This window comes from Anomalospiza imberbis, chromosome 2 (genome assembly GCF_031753505.1).
Source record: "Anomalospiza imberbis isolate Cuckoo-Finch-1a 21T00152 chromosome 2, ASM3175350v1, whole genome shotgun sequence".
Taxonomy (NCBI): Eukaryota; Metazoa; Chordata; class Aves; order Passeriformes; family Viduidae; genus Anomalospiza; species Anomalospiza imberbis.
In genome coordinates this window covers 115,192,141-115,216,658 of record NC_089682.1, presented here as the reverse complement: position 1 = coordinate 115,216,658, position 24,518 = coordinate 115,192,141, and the positions used below count along the sequence as shown (strand labels likewise).

Genomic DNA, 24,518 nt, shown 5'->3' with positions numbered 1-24,518 from the left:
AAATGTAGACACTGAAATTATATTCATCATAAATCAGAACAAGATGAATCCAGACCCTGCAAGTTTCAGGGTAGATTTTGATGGTGTGAGGCTCCTGGGCAATATAAACAAAAGTCTTGCTGGCATTACAGCTGCTTACTGCAGTTGACACGTACAGTAGGGCATAGACTTTGTAAAGGTCAGGTTGAATTTGAAACATGAACTGGTAGCCTCATTTTTTATCATACTACATAGCCAGGGTTCTCCTTTAGATACCTCTCCCTGAGACTGTGAGAGTTTATATTACTTTCAACTGAATTGCTTTTATGTCTTCAAAAATTATCTATTGACCCTGCAACCAGCCTGCCATCTCTGCTGCAGAATCTCACCTCCAGCAAACAGGCCCCAGGAATCTGTGGAAACAAACAATTAAAAGAAGTACCCCTCTTTATTTCCTGTAGTTAATTCCCCCTCTTTGAATTGCTAAAGCTCTGTGAAAAGGATGAGTCCTAACCTTCATGGAGCATGGACTGTAAGTCCAGATCTTTATTTATCTAGAAAAATTAATTCTGTGGATTACTTATTTAATATAAGTTGACTTCTGGGTAAGCTCAACAATTACACTGTTACTTGTCTGATTATGATTGCATCATGATTTGTCAATTGAGGCTCAGTAAATTTAGAGATTAATTGCCAGGAAATTCTAGTTGTTAAGTTTCCATTAAAAAATTCTGGTTTTTTTCCTTTTAACCTTGTTTTGCCTTGTTATCCTTCCTCCCATCTCATATAACATGTTGATATATATGCGCTAATTTAAATACTACAGGAATAACATAATTTTGCCAGAAGTATTTCAATCTAACAGTATTGGGAATGAAAGTATGAAAATAAATACTTAATCAATACTTGTGCCCCAAATGTTCCTTTTTCACGTTTTTGGGCACTTGATAAAAAGAGATTACTTGTTTCTGTTCCAATTTCATTAAAAGCTAGCAAGCTGAAATATCTGGCTTCAAGGCTAAATTAGTCTCTTGCTGTTTTATCCAAGTATGAAACAAGATAACAGAGTTGGTCAGTTACAGAATTCTTATTTTAATATGTTCTTTTGGGAAGGTTCTTTGGCTAATTGAAAATGTACTTTACACACTGATCTTTCAGAATACTGCAAATATTTAATTTCCAAATCTTTTAAGACTACCCTGCTCTTACCAACAGGTTGCTAATATGGGTTTTGACTGCTAGGTGACTTGAAGCCTTTAGGTGGTGTTTTACATATCCCCATTCCTGTTCACTATCCAAGCATTTTGGGATAAACAAACATTTAGGAGGCAGATTCAGGTAACAGATTTAGCACAACATTTCAGGTCTTTGAATGCAGGTATTTGCTCATGCATGGAGCATGAGCTGTTAGTGGAAACCATGGAGATCTAGACTGATCAAGCCAGCTAATTCTAAGGGTATGATTTAACTGTGAGGTATCTAAAGCCATTTGAGATGTGATAGGCTAAGGAGGAGCAGGACAGAACACTACTTAAATAATCAGTACTGAAGCAGCAGATGGTGAACACAGGACACAAGGCTCTAAGATGTCAGAACAGCAGCCTAACTGCTAAGCAAGATCTTCTACAGCAGCTCAAGAAGCAGCAGATTGTTACGTTTAGGCAACTGAATAGTGTCTTTCTCAAATGAAAATATTCATTTGAGAAAACAGAGGTATTCAAGAACTGAATAGCTCTTTAGGCTAAACTGACAGCACTGACTGGATAGCATTTGACTGTGGGCTTAATTCAGTTACTGGCACATGGGCATCCAGTGCCATTTAAATATCTTATGGTATCCTGTATGGCCTTCAGCTGGCGTGAGAAGGATAGTCAAACCAGGTATTTCTTCTTCATAGCAATTTAAAAATCATGAATAAAGGGAACAGGCTATTGTACATGGCTTTGCAGATACCTTCGAGACACCTGAAGGTTTTATTTAATTCCCAATCAAGTGCTCTCTTTTTTTTTTTTTACCTACATGACCATACTTGTTTCTCCACTAATCTCAGGTATGCTGTTTTCTAGATTTTCACTCATATTTGCTTATTTTCCATAAACCCTCTTTTATTGCTCCATTACTGCCTTCAAGAGTGCTACCTTTGACCAAAAATACAAAGCTTCAGCATTACCAATGTACATCAGACTTCCTTTTATTATGAGATTCGTGGTTTTGTTTGTTTCTTATCTTTTTCTCCCAAAAACATCTTATTGGTTCATATTCAGTCTGAGATCAACACCAACCCCTATATTTCTATACACAGAACCCTGGCATAACCTGGCATTCTCTATCCTTAATTTGGAAAGGAATAATTAGTTGCACAGATGCTGTATTTTGAACTCGTCCATACTGAATTTTATACTTTTTTCATACACATTTTGCTAATTTTGCAAGGTAAATTTTAATTTCTATTCCATAGAAGGAACTTTTAACTTCTATTCCATAGAACAGGCATGCAGTTCCTCCAGCATTCTTGCAGCTTCACCCAGATTTCTGTCATTATTGATGGGGGTTTTTCCATGCTTATCATTGTTTCTCAGAAGTAACTATGGGAACAGATTTTTCCCTTTGCCTAAGTTACACAAGATTATATAGTACAGTTTCTCTTGAGGGACAGGAGAAATAACTAATCCAGAAGCTGTTTATGGCATGACTCTGGAGTCTTCTTTTAGTTTTATTCAATCAAAGCACACTAGGACTGAAATCTCTGAAATGTTCCCTGAGATATTGCACTCAAAGAACTAATACCTCCCCCTGAGACTTAAATAACCTCAAAGCCAAAAACTTGCCTAACTTATTTTCCAAAAAAATGTAGAAACTGGCCCTAATTGCTAGGACTGTAAAAAACTCTTGAGAAGAAACTTGAAAAGTGTCTGCTGACTTTATGTATCTGATCTGCTGGCATGCTTTAGATTTAGATTTAAATGTGGTTTTGAGAAACAAATGTGATGTTTCCCTGCATGTAAATACTTGTCATAAAATGTCATAATTAATCAAGCATTTTTATAGTGTCCTGTATCAAAGCAATAGTAAATTCAATATCGTGTCTTCATCAGTGAAAAAAATGAAATGTTGCAGAAAATGGCACAAGAAACATGGTGTTCTCTGTGACTCCCTAATGCCAAGCTGTCTTAAACCCTGAAGCATGAGACTTTTTTATTCCTTTCACTAGTATTTTTAAGAAAGAACCATTAATATTCTGAACATGTGGTCAGTAACAGAAATACGCGCTCCTAGTTTTTAGTCTCTCTTGTATTTGTCACATATCTCTTTGGATTTCTTGTTTTCCTGATTTTTACTCATCTGTCATTTCTCTCATCTGTCCATTACTAAGTCACGCATTTAGTGAAATATTTCATACTGAACTAAAAAGTGGCCTTGGACTGCCATAAAAGTCACTCCACAAATAAATTCTCTGTATTCTCATTGTTGTCTAAAAGAGCCTTCCTACAAAAGCAGATCCAGTCCTGTGGAGGAGCAGGTAAGCCCTGGTTGCCAAAGGTGACACCAGCTGCAGGACAGAAGGATATAAGGATATGGGATTAGAGGAACTGATTCTCACCATAAAAAAAAAATCTTCCATTCACAATGGTAACTGAGAACAGCAGCAGCTGGCAAACCCCCTCATACTAATTTCAATCCCAGCAATATTTACATTTTGTTCTGAAATACAGCTCATGTTTCTGTGTACTTTGAAACAGATGCTGTGTCCAAAGAGTGGGTGAAGTGATGCTTACAAACATGATTGAGCTGTGCTTCATTTGTTCTGGTGTGCTGAGACAGATGGAACAGCACACTCCTGTGGTCTGAACAGCACTGAAAATCTGAAGGCCCAATAATGAACCAAATAATGGCCCCACATGTGCTGATGGCTTTCTGTGTTGCTTTGCTTTTGTCACATATATTCCTATTTTGGTGTCTAACACCAAATATGTAAATCAGCCTTACACCTTGTAATCAAAAGACATCCAGTGCTTTGAGTTACTACTAACTTTTATTCCATCTTCAAGGAAACAAGCAGGGATTTAAATTTAGCACTTTAACAATGACTACAAATGCACTGGATGGCTGTGTATAAAGTACTGTATATCTATCAGTGCAAATCAAGAGACAAAAGACATTCCATTCCCTATATGACAACAAAACAAACATGCACTGAAAAGTTGCAGGGAGGTGTTTTTAAAATTGGTGGCTTTTTGACCTAGCATGCCAAAACACATTTATGTATGATCAGTTACCCTGTAGGTCACAGTTAAACTCATGATTCAGAGGTGAATGACTTAATACTTATTTAGACCACAGATATTTAGGTGTCTAGTTAAGTGTCACATACATACACAAAAATACACAAAAAAGAAAAATAAACAAGGAGGCAAAGAATCACAAAATGGTTTGGGTTGGAATGGATCTTACAGACCACGTAGTTACAACCCCACTGCCGTAGGCAGGGACTCCTTTGACTAGACCAGGCTCCTCAAAGCCCCATCCAACCTGGCCTTCAACACTTCCAGGGATGGAGCATCTACAGCTTCTCTGGGCAGCCTCCTGCCTCACCACTGTTACAGTAAAGAATTTCTTCCTGTATCTAATCTAAATATACCCTCTTTCAGTATGAAGCCATTTGCCCTAGTGCTATCACTACGTGTTTTTGTAAAAAGTCCCTCCCTGCCTCTCTTGTTGGCTCCATTAAATGCTGGAAGGCTGCTAGAAGGTTCTCTTCTCCAACCTTAACCTCAATCTCTCAGCCTGTTTTCATCGGAGAGGTGCTCCAGCCCCCTGATCATCTTTGTGGCCCTCCTCTGGACTTGTTCCAACAGGTCCGTGTCCTTCTCGTGTTGGATGCCCTGGAGCTGAATGCAGTACTAAATGCAAGTCTGGAATTTTCATGGGCTCCTACCTCCAGGCTTTGTCAAGTAATTTCTTTATCCAAACACGCAACACCGACTACATATTGTGACTGGTAATAATAGTGAATTATTATTATTAATTAAACAGTAATTTTCATGCACAAGAGAATTAAACTCTAAATGTGCAAATGGGAATACTTGCCTGTGGCAAAGACAACATTCTTTGACACCAGTCTGTATTCCACGATAGAGAACTGAGGAAGTTCAATCCTCTCCACGCCAGTGACAGCATTATCTCCACCTCTCCAGTAGAACTCTATGTCATCAGTTGTGTAGCCATCTGCAGGCAAAGCAAGAGAGTCAGAAATAACAGCAGACTCAAACGCAGCTTCAAACATGCAGCTTGTCATTTGTGACAACAAAAAGGATTGGTACAGCTGGAGAGCTGTATGGTATTTTCCCTGTGGGAAGGTCTCCCAAATTGCTACACCATTACAGTCTGCCTGGGAATTTCAGGCAAAATACTCAGCTTTCTTTTTATTTTACCTTTTTTTTTATCACTCATGTATTATTCACTAATGGTCACAGTGAGAAGAAAACACTATCCAAGATTTAGGATATCAAATGCATTTAGCATTGAAACCGAATGCATATTTACACTGATAATCACCAGAAGAAGGTTGATTATTCAATGAACACAGAGAAACATAATTGGGGCAGACCTTTTCCATTCACAGTTAACTGTGAGTTGCATCATTTCCACTAGCTTCCACTAGTAGAGGACTACAGCTGAATATAGAATATATACTAGTATTTTCTGTATATGGCCCACATTTTCCAGCCAGGAGCAGAAATGGCCCAGATACTTCTGAAGAGTAAATACACACCTGAATATTGCAATCCTAGGACATGACTAGGTGAAAAAGAGAATACTGTTCTTTTTGTAACACAATTTCAAATCATAAATGAGGTCAGTCTGAAAGCCCAGGGTAGGTCCTGCACCAAGATGATCCTTAGACAATAAAGCATACTGAAAGGAAAGTGTATCACAGTGTTTGCTCTCTTGAAAATAAATCTGATAAAAATACAAATATTCGTCTCTCATGTTGAAGATAAGCATCCAGTCACTACCTCTGCCAAGTCAGGCAGGAATACTAGATGACTTCATTCTGTCCTAACCACATTTTTCTAGGATGCATTCATCTATCTAGAAATGGATGACTCCTTATATCTTTTAATAATTCAAATAAACAGAGAAAAAAATCTAAATTGTGATAATTACATGATTCAAATAGTGTTTATAGACACATATGTAAATATTACACAGTTCTATAAAACAAAAAAAAAAACCCCAACAACAAAATCCAAACTCGAGTTCACATGCATTTTCTCAGGTACATACAGCTTTCTATTTCCAGAGTACAGTTTTGTTCATCTAATGGGTATCTTCTCAAGTCCATCATACATGCTGCAGTGGTTGTGATTCTGAAATACAAGCATCAAACAGTTTTACCATACAGCCAAAAATCCAGGTTTTGGGTGATGGGGTTGTTTATCTTCCAAAGCAAAGACCTTCTGAAGAATAGCCTACAATGACTGAGAATCTGGTCCATATTTTCACGTTGAACAGCAGCCTAATGGAGCAGCAATTACGCTGATTTTCAGTGGAACAACTCGCTGTGAATCACCCTTATGCAACCAGCCCCTTTGGGGTTCAATGGACCTACCCTCATGTGTAAAAATTACATGAACATTTGCTGAGATTAAAAGATACGACTCTAAAACAGAAACCATGAAGTGAAAATAGTCTGCTATAAAATGTCAAAATTATTACAGCTGCATGAATAACTGATTTCTGGGTTTTGTGGCACGTCTTGAAAAAAACAAACCTGAAATGTTGGAAAAAAGTTTTAAGTTCAGCAAAATTCTTTGTTTTAAATCTTACTTCCTGGTTTTCAAATTGAAAGAGGATTTTGTTTTGAACTATCATGTTGAATTTTAAGTTTTCTTCTCAAATAACAATGCACTTTTGCTTCTCTGTCTATTTAACCATTTAGCACTCTAAAGATGGTTTTGCAAAACGTTTCACTATTGATGAATCAGCATTATTCATCAACCTCTTGTATATCAGGAGAGTCAACAATAAACATGTGCAACCAGAACAACTATCTTAACAGCTTCACACAGCACTGTCACTTCATTTTGCAATTAATGGATTTATGTATTTGTACTAACTTTAGACAGATATAACCATATGCTCATAATTAATCTGCAGCATATTTTTGATTTTTCTGAATCGCAGCCTTCACCAGGGGTATATACATTATTATGAATCATTATTTTTATAATGGCATCATATAATTTATCTTTTGAATCTGACTAGCCCCATTCCTTACTGATCGTTTTTTGATATAAACAAGACATGGACCTTACACAGTTTGTTCCTAAACAAATAATATTCTAGTGATAATTTATGCTAATAAATACAAGATAGGAAAATGCCTTAAATGTACCTCTAAAAGCTGGAACCCTCAATGTTGATGTTTTTTTCATGCATCTTCTCTGACATTCTTTCTTCTACCCATTAACCTTCTAAAATTACAGTCTTCTAGTCTGGTAAAATACTTTAATATTCCAGGGCAATGTTTCAAGAGAAAAAAGTAGTTAGGTGCCTTTCTTCACATCTTTCACAGTAAAAAACCCCTATATTGTTATTATGAATGTTCTGTCCAATCTCAAAGAAAAGGAAGGAAAGAATGCTTATCCTTAGTATATAGGATCTGTCTGTCCTCTGAATACTCTTATGCTAGCCCCACAGGATGTCAGGTACCAAGTATTGTATCACAAGAGGGTACTTAGGTCAGCCTTCCTCCAAGCTGCATCTGGGAATTGCTCTGGTTCCTCTGTTAACACAAATTCCAGCGGGCTGGAGCAGTGTACAAACAGCAGTTCCTCAGTTGCTCTGCAGTTTAGGGAAATGTCTTCTCTGCAACCAGCGTTTGCAAATGCCCTTTTGGAACCTCAGGCCACGTGGTAAGACACAGAGCTACTAACTATGGAGATGATTAATCATCTGGGTTGTTTAGCCTGGAGAAGAGGAGGTTCCAGGGGGATCTTACAGCAGCTTTCCAGTACCAAAAGATAGGCTACAAGAGAGCTGGAGCAGGACTTTTTAGAGATGTGTAGTGGTAGGACAAGGAGGAATGGCTTTAAACTGAAAAGTGGTAGATTTAGATCAGATTTTAGGATGAAGTTTTGACTTTGAGGGTGGTGAGGCAATGGAACAAGTTGCCCAGAGAAGTTCTGGATTCTCCATCCCTGTAAGTGTTGAAGCCTGCACAGGACTTTGAGCAACCTGATCTAATCAAAGGTGTCCCTGCCCACAGAAGGATGATTTTAAGGTCCTTCCCAACCCAAAGCTTTCTGTGATTCTTTATATGTCTCCTCAATATGGTTACTAAGAGCAGCTCTAGCTAAGCATATAAAACTAGGATTAGCATACAGTCTTAGAGGAGAAAACTTATTCTTAAATCTGTGTTTATTGATAAGCAAGCAATGATGCCCTTAACAAAGCCATACTGATTGTGCAATGAAAGGATCTTGCTCCTGAGTCAAATAATAACTGTGTTCAAAGTAAAACAAGTAGGCATGCTTGGAAATTGTTGATATGAAGGTTCTCTCCCATGCTTTAGAAGATTCGCCTACACTAACCTAGGTTCTCATGTGGGAACCTGCAGCAAAATCCACATGAGCTAAGTTGATACAAAAGGGAATGTGCAAGCAGACTCTTTACTATAATGTTGTATAACTAGCTATAAATGCCAGCCTTACAGAACACAAATTATTAATTTTACAATATTGTAAAAAATTATACAGCTGGCAAATGTATATTCAACTTCATAATTGTGTTATGACTTTTAAGGAACGTATTTTTATTTTGGTCTGTTCACATACTCTAGTGGGTTTGCATCACAAGTTCCAGTACCAGAAACTGCACATTCTTGCTCAAGAAACATTTTTACACTACAGAAAAATGAACTAAAAAATAAGACACAGCCAGAAATAGACAGAAACAAATTTACCTAATTTTCTCAAAGTAAGTTTAGTACTCAGAGGTCCCTCCTGAATGAACATTCAAGCAACCAAATTTAACTTGCACAAATGCACACCAAAAGCAAATGTGAATGGCTCAGGCTTGTGTACGCTCCCAGGAACAGCAGGTTTACTTTTTATGGGATGGGATGGTGCCTGACACAAGATAGCAAGGTTTCAAGAACTCATCATCATGGCAGTGACAGAGGAATGATTACGAGCCAGACAAAGATGAAGCAGGACACAGACATAGACACACATACAATTTGGGTCAAAGCAACACACAAACGAAATGTTTTAAATTTTTTTGTAATTTCCTACTATGTTTTTTTTTTTTTCCTCTGGATATAGATTCTTTTATCTTTCTCTGGTACTATAATCCTGGGCCCATTGCCTTTGATTATACTGCTGTATTGTATAGGAAGCCCATCTGTGATGGGCTGTGAGGTGCTGCATACATAACTGAGAGAAGGATATTTTATGTCCCCAAAACCTTTACAGTATGAAGCAGTCTAGGCAATATAGATACTTCATATGTGAATAGGTCACAGTCCTGACTGTTTACTTTCTTGATGCATAAATACATTAATCCAAAAAGAATAGAAGTAAGTGTGATTGCCTTGTCTGACTGATCACAACTAACTTTTTCACCCGGCAAACATTCATCATGTTTCAAATATGGATGATAATTATGTGAGTCCTTCAGATAAAATACATATATTCCTCCACTCCAGTTACTTTTAACATTTAAAATTGTATTGCCTAAAAACAAGAGGTTTATGCATGAGAAACACAAGCAGTCAGACTCTATTTTTGATCCCCAGACTATAAAAAAGTTATTTCTTCTGTAGTCTCTTATGAAAAAAAAAAGCTGTTTTATCATCATTTTCCTTGTAGATTGCTCTGAAGAAGGTAGAACAAATTCAGTGTGTTGGCCAAAGAAAAAAATTACCCAGAAATGTGCTGAACTTCAAAAAGCTACTGTTCCATTCCCCCACTATCACAGACTTCTGCTGCAGTAGCAAAGTGCTTTCTCTAAAGCAGAGAGGAACCTTGGGTGACTGAAGGTCAAGTCCTTCAAGACTGTGATAAATTCTACACTGTTCAGAAGAGAACATACATCCAGTGTGGCCTTGGGATCACTCTCAATTGTATATGTGTTGAGGAACTGCTTTGTTCTGTGGATGTTCTCTAATTGGTTGCAACCCTCCAAAATTTCACCTATTATTCTGAGTGACCCTGTGCTTTGTAGCACAAAAAACTCCAAGTTCTGGCCTCAATCCACGTTGCCCCTGGACTGCAGCTTGAGCCCAATGCCTTTGGGATGCTCTGAAGCCATGAAAGAGGAAGTAGGGTAGTGATGGAACTTTAAATCAGCAGAGATAAGCCTCAGGTATTTTCTTCCTTTTGATCACAATGTCCTATATTTTGCCACAACTTAATTTAGACAGCCATTCTTCACTATGTAACTTAGCTGCTTCATATCATGGATATCTCACCCTGGATATTACATGCTTTCAGAGAAAAGGAAAGGGAAGAAGTGGACTACACATGAGCCACTGGTGCAAATCATGCTGAGCAAATCCTATAATGTGAAATGCATCTGCTGTGGACACTTGTATTTTGCAGAAGAGGAAGCCAACTTATTCAAATACACTACTCTCTAACAGATAATCCTCACCTGAATGGGTACAAATATTTTTAGGCTGTGACAGAAAGACTTCCACATATTACTAGGATCACAAGAATTCTAATCTCCTTTACTTTTTTATTATATTGCTTGTGAGGATATTTCTTGACATGAAGAAAACAAATACATCTCAGATGCTTTTTTCTTACATGTAACCACTTGAGAAAAGTATCCTAAACCTGTAGTGTTCCATACTGGGTCAATAACTAGTAAAACAAAAGCCTCCTTTTGCCAAAACCGATTGATTACAGAGAAAACATTCTAAACTTCTTTGAAGTTTCATATTAGGCTGAGTCTATTCTATGTCTAGAAAGATTCATTCAATTCTCCATAACGTAATACAAGTTAAAAAGGTGAGGGCCAAGACCCAAGTCAAATAAAAAGATCTACTGTTGATAAAAAAGAGAAGCAGGTAAAATATTGATACTGGGTATATAACACATCTGCACCACTTTTCTGATCTATTTCTATGTTAGGGACTTTTTATCCTTCACTACCTATGTGCACCAATCTTGAGTATTATCTCCGCTTAAATATACAAGAAACTTCCAACTATGGAAATGGAGCTTTCACTGGCAAAGACTTGTTTTGCCAGTTTAAACCATTGGAGCAAATGAAGTGACATGTTCAAAGAAAGCAATATTTTGATACTGCTGGGTTTTCCATAAGGATTTTTGCTAGCGTAGTTAAGTTTATTAAGGAAAGGATAATTCAGCATTTCTAACCGTAAAAGTTATGGCAGAAAAGAAAGAAAACACAAGTCAAACCTAAAATACATAGAAAGTTAGAGAATGTAAGGTCACTTTGTACCTCTGGTTTGAAATGTAACAATTATAGTGCTGATTCCTGCTTGAAGAAATCACTGAAAGCACTGGGTCATGACCTTAGCTGTGGCTGACTCTCCCCAGCCAGGGCTACTTCAGGCTTTTTTTTATATAGACTGTGAACACATCAAGAGACAACACAAGCACCCACATTCAATCTTACTGCCTGTATTTTGGACAGGATTTTCAGGTTTACAATTAATATGTGCCTTTCTGCTTCCTATAGCCAGTGGGCTTTCCAGATAGGCTGACTGTACAGAAACAGATAAAACCTGACTGAAGGCGCTTCCGGCAAAATTAAGAAACATCCAGTGTGTCATTTGTTTTCTGCTGGCATCTCTTAGAGTTACAGGGAAGGTTACATAATAAACTAACCAATGTTTGTGATAACCTTGTACCAGGAAGCAAACATCAACAACACATAACAGCAGTGATGAAATCTTCATCATGGAAGCACAAACCTGAGGCCATAAAGCACCGTTCCGTCCGGGTGAAGGCGAATCATTCGATTCTTCACAGTAACACCGTGCACAAATGATTTCTTGTCGTTTAAGAAGTAAGTGTCAGGCACCCAAAGCTGATCTGCCACTCGGTTATCAAGCGTGAGGTTGAGAGGTATGCCAGCATAAGCCAGCCTCTTATCTCTCCAGTACTGTTGAAAATACATAGTCAAAGTGTAATCCTGGTGAGGAAAAAAAAAAGAGAAGTACAACAGTCAACCATTCTTTGTGTAACTAGGAGAATAATTTCCCTAATGATGGTTTATTCTGCTGTTGATTAAATTTAAATTTAATATTTTTAAATATTTAATAAAAATTAAATATTTGTATCACGGAAAAAATAATTCATATCACTCAAGTATTGCTGTAGACTAAGGGGCATTTCTACTCCCATGAAATTCAGCAGGTATCAGTATCACTTGTCCTGCTCCTGCTTTTCTTTCATGTAGTTCCACTGACAACTGCCTAAAATTATCATATCTGTGGAATGATAAATGGCATAATGGGTAAATACTGCCATCTTCCTCGTTTTTAAAAATGACAGATAAATGGAAAAACATTTAAAGTATTTTGAAGCAGTATGCAAATTTCTGTCTGAAAAATAAGCTGAAGGTATGTTGATTATACATGTACGTTTGTGTGAGACTGCACAAATATTTTCTCATCAACAGACTACACTGATACTTTGAATAACAGTAATTTGTATTAAAGTCCCACTAATGTCAATGTTTGGTTTTCATAATTTTGTCAGTTTTAAGGTTTATGGAGTCTACTGCAAGCTGTGATCACTAATGTAAAAGCCTAAACATGGATACAGAAGCTTAAAACATCCATTTAAAAATTCTTTATTTCAGAATTTGCTAACCTGACTTCTTCATATCATAATAATGCTATATTGAAATGCTTTGAAAGGCTTTGATGGTAGGCTTCATTCATTAGCTTCATGGTATTATAAAACATTAAAAAAATACCTGCGAACATTTTAAAGTTATGTACCAGCACAACTGGAAAAATAAATCACATGAACTAAATAAGAATGTAAGTACAGGCCATTAAAACTCTGATTTTTAAATTACAGAAGCGCTCTAAACAATAAAACACTTCATGAGATTCTTCACAAAATACCGAGGAATTTATGTGATCTCCAAACACATTTAAATATTTAGCAGCAGGTGTGCAAGCCACAGGATACCTGCATTTGCATCTGGTTCTACAAGCTGGTGATGCAAAACCCCTCGGGCTCGCCGCTTGTTTGGGAAAAGGATGCTCAAGTTTTCTAAGCATGGCTGTTGGGAATGGTCCATTCTTGCAATGGGTTTCATGTGGACACAGTCCAACTCCAGGCACTGCTCCTGCCCTGTTTCCCTCAAGCCCTATGGTCTTTCCTTGAAATCTTATGAAACTTGAGCCTGCCTTTCACACTCAGAGACTTTGCATTTTTGATACAGAGATTCATTCTCTTTAATGAGGGAGTTGCTATGGTTTAAAGAAATCAAATCTAATTGCTTAGAAAAATAAATCATTATAGATATCAAGGAAAAGCTGTTCCCATTTTAAGAAACTAATAGGAGGCCTTTGAAAACAAAAGGGCCCAGTGATGGGAGAAAGGAGCCAACGTGGAACTGCCTGGAAGGAGTCTCATTCCTCAAACCTCAAATCTGACGTGACTGCTCAGGAGAATGAGCTCTAACCTTTTTGTCAGCAGCTTTCTTCAGTGGGACTGATGATCCCTGCTCAGCAGTGAATGAGGTGCATGAGACACTGGGTGCACCCGCCTCACTCCCATTACCAGCTCACAAAGGCCACCTCTCCTCATGTTCTCTGCAATCAGTTTTCCAACACTGATTCATTAGAACAAATAACCGCTCTGTTTAATTAAAGCTTGTTTCAATGAACATTCAAAACTCGCTTGCTTCTATACTGGTTTGCACAGCAATGTCAAGAAATTTGGGATTATAAAAGTTGTGGACACAAGAACAGCACACCATAAGCTCACTACGTGTAATTCCACAGTATATGCACAAAATAATACTAAAACATGAAATAAAGAAAAGGGGTGGCACTGTATAACACTGAAATAAGTGAGCTGGCCAGCACCAAAATATAAGAGAAGCAGTACATCTGAAAAAAAAAAAAAGTTTTAGGCTAGCTTTCTTTTTCATTTGTTTTGAGATAAAATATATGCTAACATCTAATGAATGGAGTAATTAATAAGCTAAATAAAACATACATAACAGTAAAAGCAATAATAATCTGGCATTTTTTTTAAAATAAAATTTACTATGTCAGGGAACAACTTTACAAATTATGCACAGAAACAAAACAACCATCAAACATCCAAAACTTACTGTGTCTTGAACAAAAAAAGGACTTCCAAAATACATTCTCTAAGGTACAAATTTCACTAGTGCTTCCTGTATTAACCCTGCTTACTTCTTATATCATCTTAATTTTAAATTAAAAAAAACCCTCAAAACTATATGTCTATTAATGTATATGATTACATTTGCATTTTGTACATTTGGGCTCTGCCAGCCTCACCTGCTCTGAAGATGATGACAAAAAGAAACACGAACCATGCTTGGCCACCATCACACTTTTTCAGTCCCCTCAAAAAAAAAAGGGAGGAGCAAGCTTACATAAGAACTGCACTGAAACTGCTTGGCTGTACCAGGAGTGATAAATGAGCAGGAAAGGCCAGTTCCTGAGGGTGGCTCCACCAAGTTGCTCACTACCTGCAGAAAATATACTTTTTAAAACCCATTTTGATCAGTTCTTATTATTGGATTAACTAATTTTCAAGACTTCATATGTATAAAGAAAGTTTTTTCCCTAGCCTAGACCCTGGAGGAAAATGCAAAAATGGTTTGAGTGTGAACTGGAAACTATGAACTAGATATTACTGGTAAATGAGAAAATGAACTTTTACCACTCAGTAAGTAGTCTACAAAGTTTATTAAGGGCCACCTCCCTCCAGGGAGCATCTGATGACTAGTTCTGATATGGAGGTCAAGAGGGTAGGTGTCTAAAGCCAGAAGAGATTCATACCACTACACCTACTGCATTAGGGTGCTATTTTATGTCAAAGACAGCACAGAGCTGCCAGCTTTAGGAAATTCTAGCTACTGCAAAGAGCAGTGGACAATTTTCTTACCAGCAAAGACCTCTATAAAACGTATTTTATTCCCCAAACAGTACAATGCAACATTCAACATTTACCTCTCCAGATCCTCACAGTTATAACACGCTTCAGGTCAAGCATGGTAACAAAATCACTCAAAGCTCTAACAGCCAACAAACACAGTGCTTCTCAAGTACAGGTGAAATGTCCTCAGAACGGGAAAAGCTCGACTGCACAGGCAACATGATCTTTCTTTTGTGCATTTAAAGACTCTGAAAGGGTCTTTATCCCTACAAGGATAAAAGACAGTGCTGGGCATCCTTGAATTTCTAGCATGGCAACAATGCCACACTAATGTAAGGAAAGGCACACAAGAAGTTTGGATGGCTGTACTTTCAATATAGTTTTCCTTGGTCAAGGGGAGTGGAAAACAGAATTAAAAAACCTCAAATATCCAAAAATACTTAGGATATTTTTCAAGATAAGACATTTAGGTACATCAATAAAGAGGCTGATATCCCAAATAGTGTATAATACATCTGTGGTCTCTGTGGGTACTGTTTATGATTTTAATACATCTTAAGCAAGAATTATAGACTAAAAAATATTGCATGTGCTAACCAAGTACAAAGACATTTTAAGTGTTTTGTACATTATGTATTTCTCTCTTGGACTGAGCATACCATGCAGGAAACACAACTAACCCACTCCTAAAAAGCCACTTCAGACAGATAATGTACAGTACCTAATGCACTGACTATAAGACCAATTAATGAAAAATACTAATAAGCTGTAATAGCAAAGGAAACAATTACTTGTTTTCTATTACAGGGCTTGTTATCTCTAGTTTTCCTCTCCTTCACTCAATAACAGTGAAAGAAAAATTTGAAAATATAGTTTGCTCATCAAAATAAAATTAACATAATTATAGCAGCAATAATGCTCTAAATTTGACTCTCACTGTTTGCTGTCTTACTATATCATGAATCACTGATGTTACAAGTTTTCTATTAGCTGTAAAAATGTTGCTTCAAAATGATTGCTAGATAAACACTGCAATTAACAATTAAGATAGAATACTGATAATATGGCAAATAAGCAAAAGAAAATCTTAATGCAGAATGAAATAATATATTTTAAATTATTGGATATTATTGGAAAAAATGATGCAACAACGAACTATTTCACTGCTTGGGAAGATAGCCTTGTGTCTACCTAACATGCAGGTTCCTGATTTAAATTTGCATTCGGATGTAAATTCACATCCTTGTTTTCTTGACCAAAGGACAAATGTGATTATTACCATCGGTTTCTGGATTATTTAATTTTGATGAGTTAATAAATTAAGTACTCTTTCAGTGGATAAAAAGAGTTCTTGAAAGTCCATGCCTTAGTCTCTTTAATAACTTCAAAGTCTCTTCCCTCACCTGCTACACGATTTCAAAAATTAGATATGGCTCCTGTAGTATAAAGAGCTATTTCTGCACCATTGATGATTGAATTATATTCCTCCCAATGAGCCCAAAGTGAGTTGCAAAGCCAAACTCATGAAACCTATGCTTTTACAACACATCTGTAAATCTGTTACCCTACCATATGCAGAAGAATCCTGACAAATAGATTAATGCACACATTAATTCACATACCTAAAAATGAGTTTAAATAAAGACATATTCAGAAAGGCTACCCATAAGAAAACAGAATTTACCAGCAATGTTAGTCAGTTGTGTGAGATGATCACAAACATTTTTCTCAGAATTCAAAATTTTCTAATAGCTTCAGCAACTTTCATATTAAAGAAAAAAATATTAAAGAAATAATTTTGAATCATAGAATCATTAATGCTGGAAAAGACCTCTAAGATCATTGAGTCCAACCACTAACCACCATGCTCAGCACCAAACCTTATCCCCACATTCCACATTTACAGGCCTTTTGAACATTTCTAGGAATGGTGATTCCACCACTTCCCTGGGCAGCCTGTTCTAATGCCTGAAACCTGTATTTTCACATTATATTTTACTTGTTGACCTTTAGAATTGTCCAGTGTCTAAACAATACAGTTTCTTACTTAATTGCCATAAAGTGGAGAAAGCCACCAAAGTCTGTTTTTCTGTGAAGTGTTTTACAAGAGAACTGCCTGAAGAGAATGTCTCTGGCAATAGATGTAATTCCTGGGCAGCCGGAGTGAAGGAGACCTGAGCAAGCACACAGACACACACACACACTCATCCACTCTAGTCCACCAGAGCTTCTTCTTCTAATGTTTCTTGGCCTACCTGCTGTTACAGTAAAGGTTCACCTCACCTATAAGATCCTGACCTGGGCTTTTCTTTGACGCTGTGCAAAACCTCTACAATACCAACAGGTTGAAAATGTAGCACATATTTTCCCAAGCATGTGGCTACAATACTCTTCCAATTAATAACATGCTAAAGCAGCTCAATCACGCTGATTTCAGTGTGACCCTCCATACATCCACGTTGTCTTGGTATCTTTTGTACAAAATTACCATTACTGTTTTCCTCTTCTACTGAAACATGAAGGAATGGTGTTATAAACAAGAATTATTTAGCCTCCAAGAACATACGTGATTCTACAAAACACATTTCCAAATAAATGTGTGATTACATGGGTCTTTCCTGCCCCTCATACCCTTTGGCACAAGAGGTTCTGCCTCCACTGATACCCCAGTGCCTTCTCCAAAGATCCTGTTTCCCATCGAGCATCCTTGGGTGCTCCGCGGAGGGTTGCCATACCAACCAGCACTTGGCTTTCTGCAGGCAAAGAGAGCACAGTTGACATAGCAACCAGCCAAAGCAGCTTCTCCGCTGCTTTTTGGGCACAGGTGGTGGTCACTGCAGTGGGAGCTTCTGAGCAGGAATGAAGGGAGCAACCAGGACCCTGAGGGGTACTGCCCCAAGCATCTTCCTGCCATGGCCAGCGGAGCTCACTCTTCAAAATCTGGGTATTGGCTCTTTTCTCTCTGTTCCTCTACCCGCCCCAAACTGATGGGGATGCTTTCCTGCTCTTGGGGTGTTCTCTCATCTCAACATCAGAGGACACTAGCTGACAAGAAAGCAATTGCTTGGGGTGAGCTTTGGAAGGTGAATATACAGGAAAAACAAGTTCCTGCAAATATTTAATTTCAGGGACATAGGCAGACAGCCTGGGCTATTTAATCCCTGACAGATGAATGTGGGGGGAGAATACTTCAATATACCTTTTCTGATTCAGAGTATCACAGGTATTACAACACCAAGGCTTCTCAGTAATCATGAATTTTTATTCCCAAAGGACTGATCAAAGGAAAACTAACACACACCTTTACACGTCATGGGTATAATACTCTCTGACCCAGAGCAGAAAGCTAGCAAAAAAAAAAGTATAGTCTTACACTACATCCCTGAAGAGCTGTCCAAGGAATTTGTGATAAATTACATGTGCTGATGGACAGAACAAAAAATTCAGTATCTGATAGGTCGCTCCTAAGAAAGAGGAATAGAAATGCCAGATGTATAGATGCTGTTCTTGAAAACTCTAAAAGAGATCAAGTAATAAAAAATACTATGAAATACCCTTAAAAAAAAGACATACAAAAGAAAAATTATGCTAGGCTAAGTGATTCACTGAACTTGTTTCAAGAAGCACATTTTAATGCCAAAAAGACCTCATGAAAACAGGTACATTTAATTGCACTAATTGAAATCCTGCTAACAACATACAGGGAAGAAAAAATCAACTTCTATCAGCTGTCAGCTGGTTCCCACAATTGAGGCAGCTGACCTTAGAGGGATGGGAACTGACAACTAATGGAGTGTGCCTCCTACACAGTAACAGGATGTGCCACCAGTGAGTTGGAGAAATGAGCTACTGCCCTATAATCTTAAAGCTGTAGGTTTACTTTTTTTGAGCTCGGAGGCATGAAATGAGGTTAAAAATTTGGGGTATACCAAGTACCCATTTTAGAGAATGAAGGACTTTTCACACTTCTGCTTTGTTCTTTCCATAAATACATAATCTTATATCTTTCCTTTGCATTGCTTGAATTATCAATATAAATCTGGAAGGAAAAAAAAAAAAACAACTCAGAGAAAGCCCTGTAAGTTGATATTATTTGTCATATTTATTCAGGCCTTCCAACTTCTTAGACTATTGAATGCATGCACTCTTTTGGTGTCTGCAAGGTGTTCCAACACAGACTCTAAAGTTGGGCACACACAGATGTGTTTTAAATACTGTGGCCATAAATACATAGCTCCATGCCCCTCTTATTTGCTGTGATTAAACATAAAAAACATTCAAAAAATTTTTCAGTAAACAGTATTTCATGCTGAAAAGTCTACTTTTTTTTTTTGTCACCACAGAATAGTAAAAAGATCATTGTAAAGGCATTTGTAGATTTTTTTTAATCACTTCAGAGTCCACAAAAAATCAAAACTGTATTTAGGAACAGAGAGTTGATGGATACACACACTTGAATGAAAACACGTATCTGTTCACATCCACACGTTTTGGTTAAAAAAATAAAGAGTATTTACTCCACTGTGGGAAGAATTTCTTACATTTTCTCGTCTCCCAACCTATCCACTTGCTGACTCTGGGAGCCAACCAATCTCACTGGCACTGGAGCACAAAGGCTGACACCCAAAGTTCTACTTGCTGTCTGTAATTATCTGAAACAGCAGATATTCTTACAGAAAAACCCATTCAAGACAGACACAGTGAACAAAACACCCTTTGAGAGAGAGAGCAAGAGCACATTACCCGTCAAATGCTTTAGCTATGCTAAACTTGGAACATAATCTGTATTTTCAGTACCAGGCTCGGAGGGCATCCTCACACCCTGCCAGAGCCAAGGGCCAGGACTCCAGGTCAACCCCTGGGTCCATCAGCTCCTGCCCCACCGATGCCACAGCCCTGGGCCAAACAAGCCCAGCCCACCGTGGGCCCATGACTTGTCCCCAGCCCCAGGGAGGTGCCCACACCCAGGGCTGGGGCTGTGCTGGTGCCCCCCAGCTGCCCTGCTCTGGATGGGGATGGGATGGGCAGGGCTGCCTGCTGCCTCTCTGCCTTTCGTGAGGATGCCCTGCCGCTTCAGACACCTTGGCCACTGTGGCTCTCTACATGTAAGAGGGTAGTTCATTTGTTCCAGGCTTTTATCTGTTCATTCCAGAGTAAGGGAACGAACTGGAAGAGATTTTTCCTCGGTGGCTGAGGATTGCAAAGGTAATGCCTGAGATATCCTCTGCTGCCTCCTCCCTTCCCTCCAGACATGTCACTCACACTGCCAGCTTCTCTCACATCTTCCTTTCACTCCATCAGTAGTGCTAATTCCAACTCTGTATCTTACAGTAGCAAAATTAGGATGCATGCTAAGTCAAAAGGAAAACATGCATTTACTAACAACTCTTACAGTGGGTGGGACAAACTCACCCTGTGTCACAGCAATGCTCGTGAAACTCAGCAAAGCACAAAATAAATGGACAAACCCCCCCAAATGCTGCACCCAAGAGGACATATTGCAAGCATACCTGATATTTAACATCCACACAAACTTCCTGCTGTACAGAGACCTGTGGAAGAAGTGGAAGAGAGTCTGTCCTTCTGATAGTGTCCTTTAAAGATCAGGCTGTGAGTGATTTTATGGGGAAATATCCTGCTGGAGGAGAGTCTCCCCTCTTGCATGGGATCTGAACATCCTGCAAAGGTCTGCTAAAAACCTTTGGAAGGGAATCAAAATGTGCAATTGCAAAAAGAAAAAGGAGGAGAGTTTCAAACTACAATGCTGCCTAACTCCTTAAGCCACAAACAGAATGGTCTATAAAGGCAGGCATGTCCAGGGGTCCGTGTCCACGTAGGATATTTAGAGCAAAACTGATCCTGTAGCAGATAACTATTTTCCCCTTTGTGTCAACCTCATGTAGTTCAATAAGGCCAAGTGCAAGGTCCTGTACCTGCATCAGGACAGATCCAGGCTGGATGGAGAATGGATTGAGAGCAGCCCCAAGGAGGATTGGGGGGATGTGTGGGAAGTGGGACATGATCCAGCAATGTGCACTCACAGCAAAATTCCTCATATACATCTGTGCTAGGTGGACACACTGATTTCATAGACACACCTCAAATTCAGAAGCATGGGCAGAGACAAGTTCTTTACAAAAACTGAGTTGTCTTTCCCACAGGTATAGCCTATAACCACTGCTCAATTACTTACTTAATTCATCTACTATTGTCAAATATCTCAGAAGCAGGACATGCATTTATGAGGCAAGAAATAATTTTCCCCACGAGGCCTTTGGGTGGAAAAAATGTGTCTGTGTAAATCAGCATGAGCAAGGTACATTATATACCATTGCTTTCAGATAGAGATTGCTATTCTGCAGAGTGGCTCAGCCAGGATGACCAGGTGACCTCCCAAATATGAAAATTATATCCTTGACCATCTATCAACCTCTGCTCTTGCTCCAGCAGTGTCTTTCACGCTGGCTTCAGACAACGTTGTAGGAACGGAGGGTTTAGACTCATCAGGAACTGGACAAACTTTGCACAAAGTCTTTACAGGAAAAATGGGATTCAGATAAAGCTGCTGTAAGTAAAAACCAGGAAGGTCACTGAAGAAGGAGATTGAATTAAAGACTAGAGGAAACTTAAACAGGTGCAGAAGAAAATCTAGCTTGGGGATATATCATAGAGGAGTGAAATTATAAAAAGCTTTGTATCCTTGAGAAGAAACATGGGACAGAAGTTCATAAAACTCAGGTAGGACACAAACTCATTCTGTGCCCGAAAATACCATTTAAAGATAGCATAGGAAAAATAGCAACCAGATCAAATACATACATCCTACTGTTGAAATGCTACAGGTTTTAAATTAAATAAAGAAACGAGGATGCTTAGTTTTAAGGGACAATATTGACCTAATAGGAGTATGAAAGACTTGATGAAAGGAAAGGGAGTCAGTGGAAACTACAAACTACATAGGCAAGAAAAAAAGGATGCAGTATATGTTAAATAATGCTTTGCATCAGATAATTGTTCTGAATATTGCACATTATGGATTAAGACACCAGGAGTACAGAAATATTAGAAAAAGCTGTCACTCCCTAATCAGGATGACAGTGGTGTGAATGAGGTACCAAGAGAGATTTAAAACACAATAAGAAAATAAATTAGTAATCAGAAACTTCAATCACCCCCACAAAGACTGGGTAAATGTCAGGTTGGGGTGTGATGAAGAGATTAAATGGCACCACAAATGACTGATTCATGGAGAAGCTTTTCAGCTAAAAGCTGAAACAAGCCAAGATACCCCTGACTGGGTTCTGAGAAATGTGCAAGTCATGGGGCAAAATGCTGTGACAGAAACACTGGTCATTAACCTGATGGAATTGGGAAATTCTCTTTTAAAACAGAAAATACTAAATTAACATAAATAGTTTTTGATTTCAAGAAATAAAAAACTTGCTTCAAAGTTGGAGAAGATTGTTTATAGTCATCCTAATATGATTTTTTAGCTATCTAAAGCAATTGTTGAATAACAAACAAACAAACTCCAGAATGTTTACATTATTACAACTAAAAATATGTACTTCAAAAATAAGAAGTCACATCCAAAGGAGAAAAAAATAGCTAAGAAAATATACAAGAAAAGCAAAATCAAAAAGCAAGACAAAACTGCCTAGGCATTAATTTTTTTAAGGCATAAACGCTTATAATAAATCATCAATTAATATTAAAAGAAAGCCTGGTAAAGCAAGAATGTTTTATATTTAGATTGTTAATGACCTGGTGTAAGACAAGAAACAGAGACCAGCAGTTTTTGCAACAGTGGGAGGTCACCTGCAGACCTGAATGAGGATGTTTGCAGGCCCCATCATCCTCATAAACATGACAGAGAGGAGATGAACACTGAGGTACCTAAATTTGCTTCAACATTTCTTTGAATAGTAAAAATGAGAAGGTGTGAGTGTAAGGAGGCACAGAAGGACGGCAGTATTCTGTATGCCTGAGTGATAAAACAAAAAAAAAAAAAAAAAAAAATCAATGCTGATGCAAAGTAATGCACATGGGGAAAAAAAAAGAAGCAGTCCTAACTATAGCCTAATTTGTGGGTTCTGAGCTAACTGTGGCCACTCAGGGAAAAAAGAAATTGTGGTATTAACCAGCATTTTTATGAATAAGTCAGTTCAGTATTCTGTAAAGTCAAAATAAGCAAACATTACAACTATTTGGAAAAGAGAAAGGCCAGTCTGAATGGAGCTTTGTGCAATTTGATCTAGTGAGTGGCATCCCTGTACATGGTGGCAGGGCTGGAAACAGATAATCTTTATGGTCCCTTCCAACCCAAACCATTCTATGGTTTCTGAAAGTGTTGAAGAAAAAAGGAAAACTCCCTGCACTGCATCATTTTAGTCGACTTAGACGTTGAATACTGAGTACAGTTCAGGCCCCTGTCCCCACCAGGGCAGAGCATAGCAAGGTACAAGGAACTGCAGCAAGGGGAACGAAGGGCACAAAACTCCATATAAAACCAGGCCAAACATGAAAGGACTTTTCTGCCTACAAAAGAAGCAACTAAGTGATAAGCTGAAAATATCTGTAATAATGTTGTGGAAGAGGCCAACAGCTATTTACTCCTCCTCACTTTTAAGAAACAGAGACCAGCAAATGAAATTACCAGATGCTGGGCTCTGAACAACTGAAAGGATACTCTATTTTCACACATGTATATGTATATGTATATGTATATGTATATGTATATTCAAACCAGGTGGTTCTTACCCACTGCTTGACACCAAAAATAAGCAGATGTCCCAGGAAGCCCTTGAGCAGTTCCATAGTTTGATGCTGGAAGAATATCAGAGAACTAACATAACTTAGTCTCAACCTACTTTTATACTATGCCCACAGCAGGAAACTGAATACCAAGAAAGGCAGATTTCAGGTTTAACTTCATAAAGTCATTCTCGTGTCTTTATGTTCCTGGAGAATGCTATGAAGTCATTTAGGACTCTGCAGTGTTGTTCAGGAGCTGATGTGACTGTCCTGTGGTGTTAATAAGCATTGCTGTCAGGGCTGACAACTTATCTTTCCCAGGGGAAAGGAAGTAGAAATTATAACCTGAAACACTTACACAATTCATTTTTGATCCAACTGCATATGATGATTTTGAACATGAGATTTTTGCAAATAGCACAAATATGTCAATATAGAATATTTTACTGCCTGTCGAAGTTCAGAAATTATTTTAGAGTCACTTCTTTAATGATTTTGCGTGATACTCGTTCACTTTAATTTGTCTAGCATCTGTGCCTGGCAAATGTAAGCAGATGTTTCTAATTATTACCTTTTGATACTTGTATATGCATAGCATGAGTAAGATCATGAAGGAAACAGACTTCTGCGAAGAGGAGGTTAAATACC

At 38.1% G+C, this 24,518-nt stretch overlaps 1 protein-coding gene across 1 annotated transcript in view; it reads right to left on the bottom strand.

Moving 5' to 3' along the window:
- Window positions 1–24,518, bottom strand: part of GABRB3 (gamma-aminobutyric acid type A receptor subunit beta3) — a 114,176-nt gene that overhangs the window by 20,867 nt on the left and 68,791 nt on the right. The window contains exons 4-6 of the mRNA XM_068182673.1: window positions 11,933–12,153; window positions 6,268–6,350; window positions 5,068–5,205 (exon numbers count right to left, since the gene is read on the bottom strand). Coding sequence (XP_068038774.1) covers window positions 5,068–5,205; window positions 6,268–6,350; window positions 11,933–12,153 — 442 coding nt within the window. The remainder of the gene's footprint in view (window positions 1–5,067; window positions 5,206–6,267; window positions 6,351–11,932; window positions 12,154–24,518) is intronic.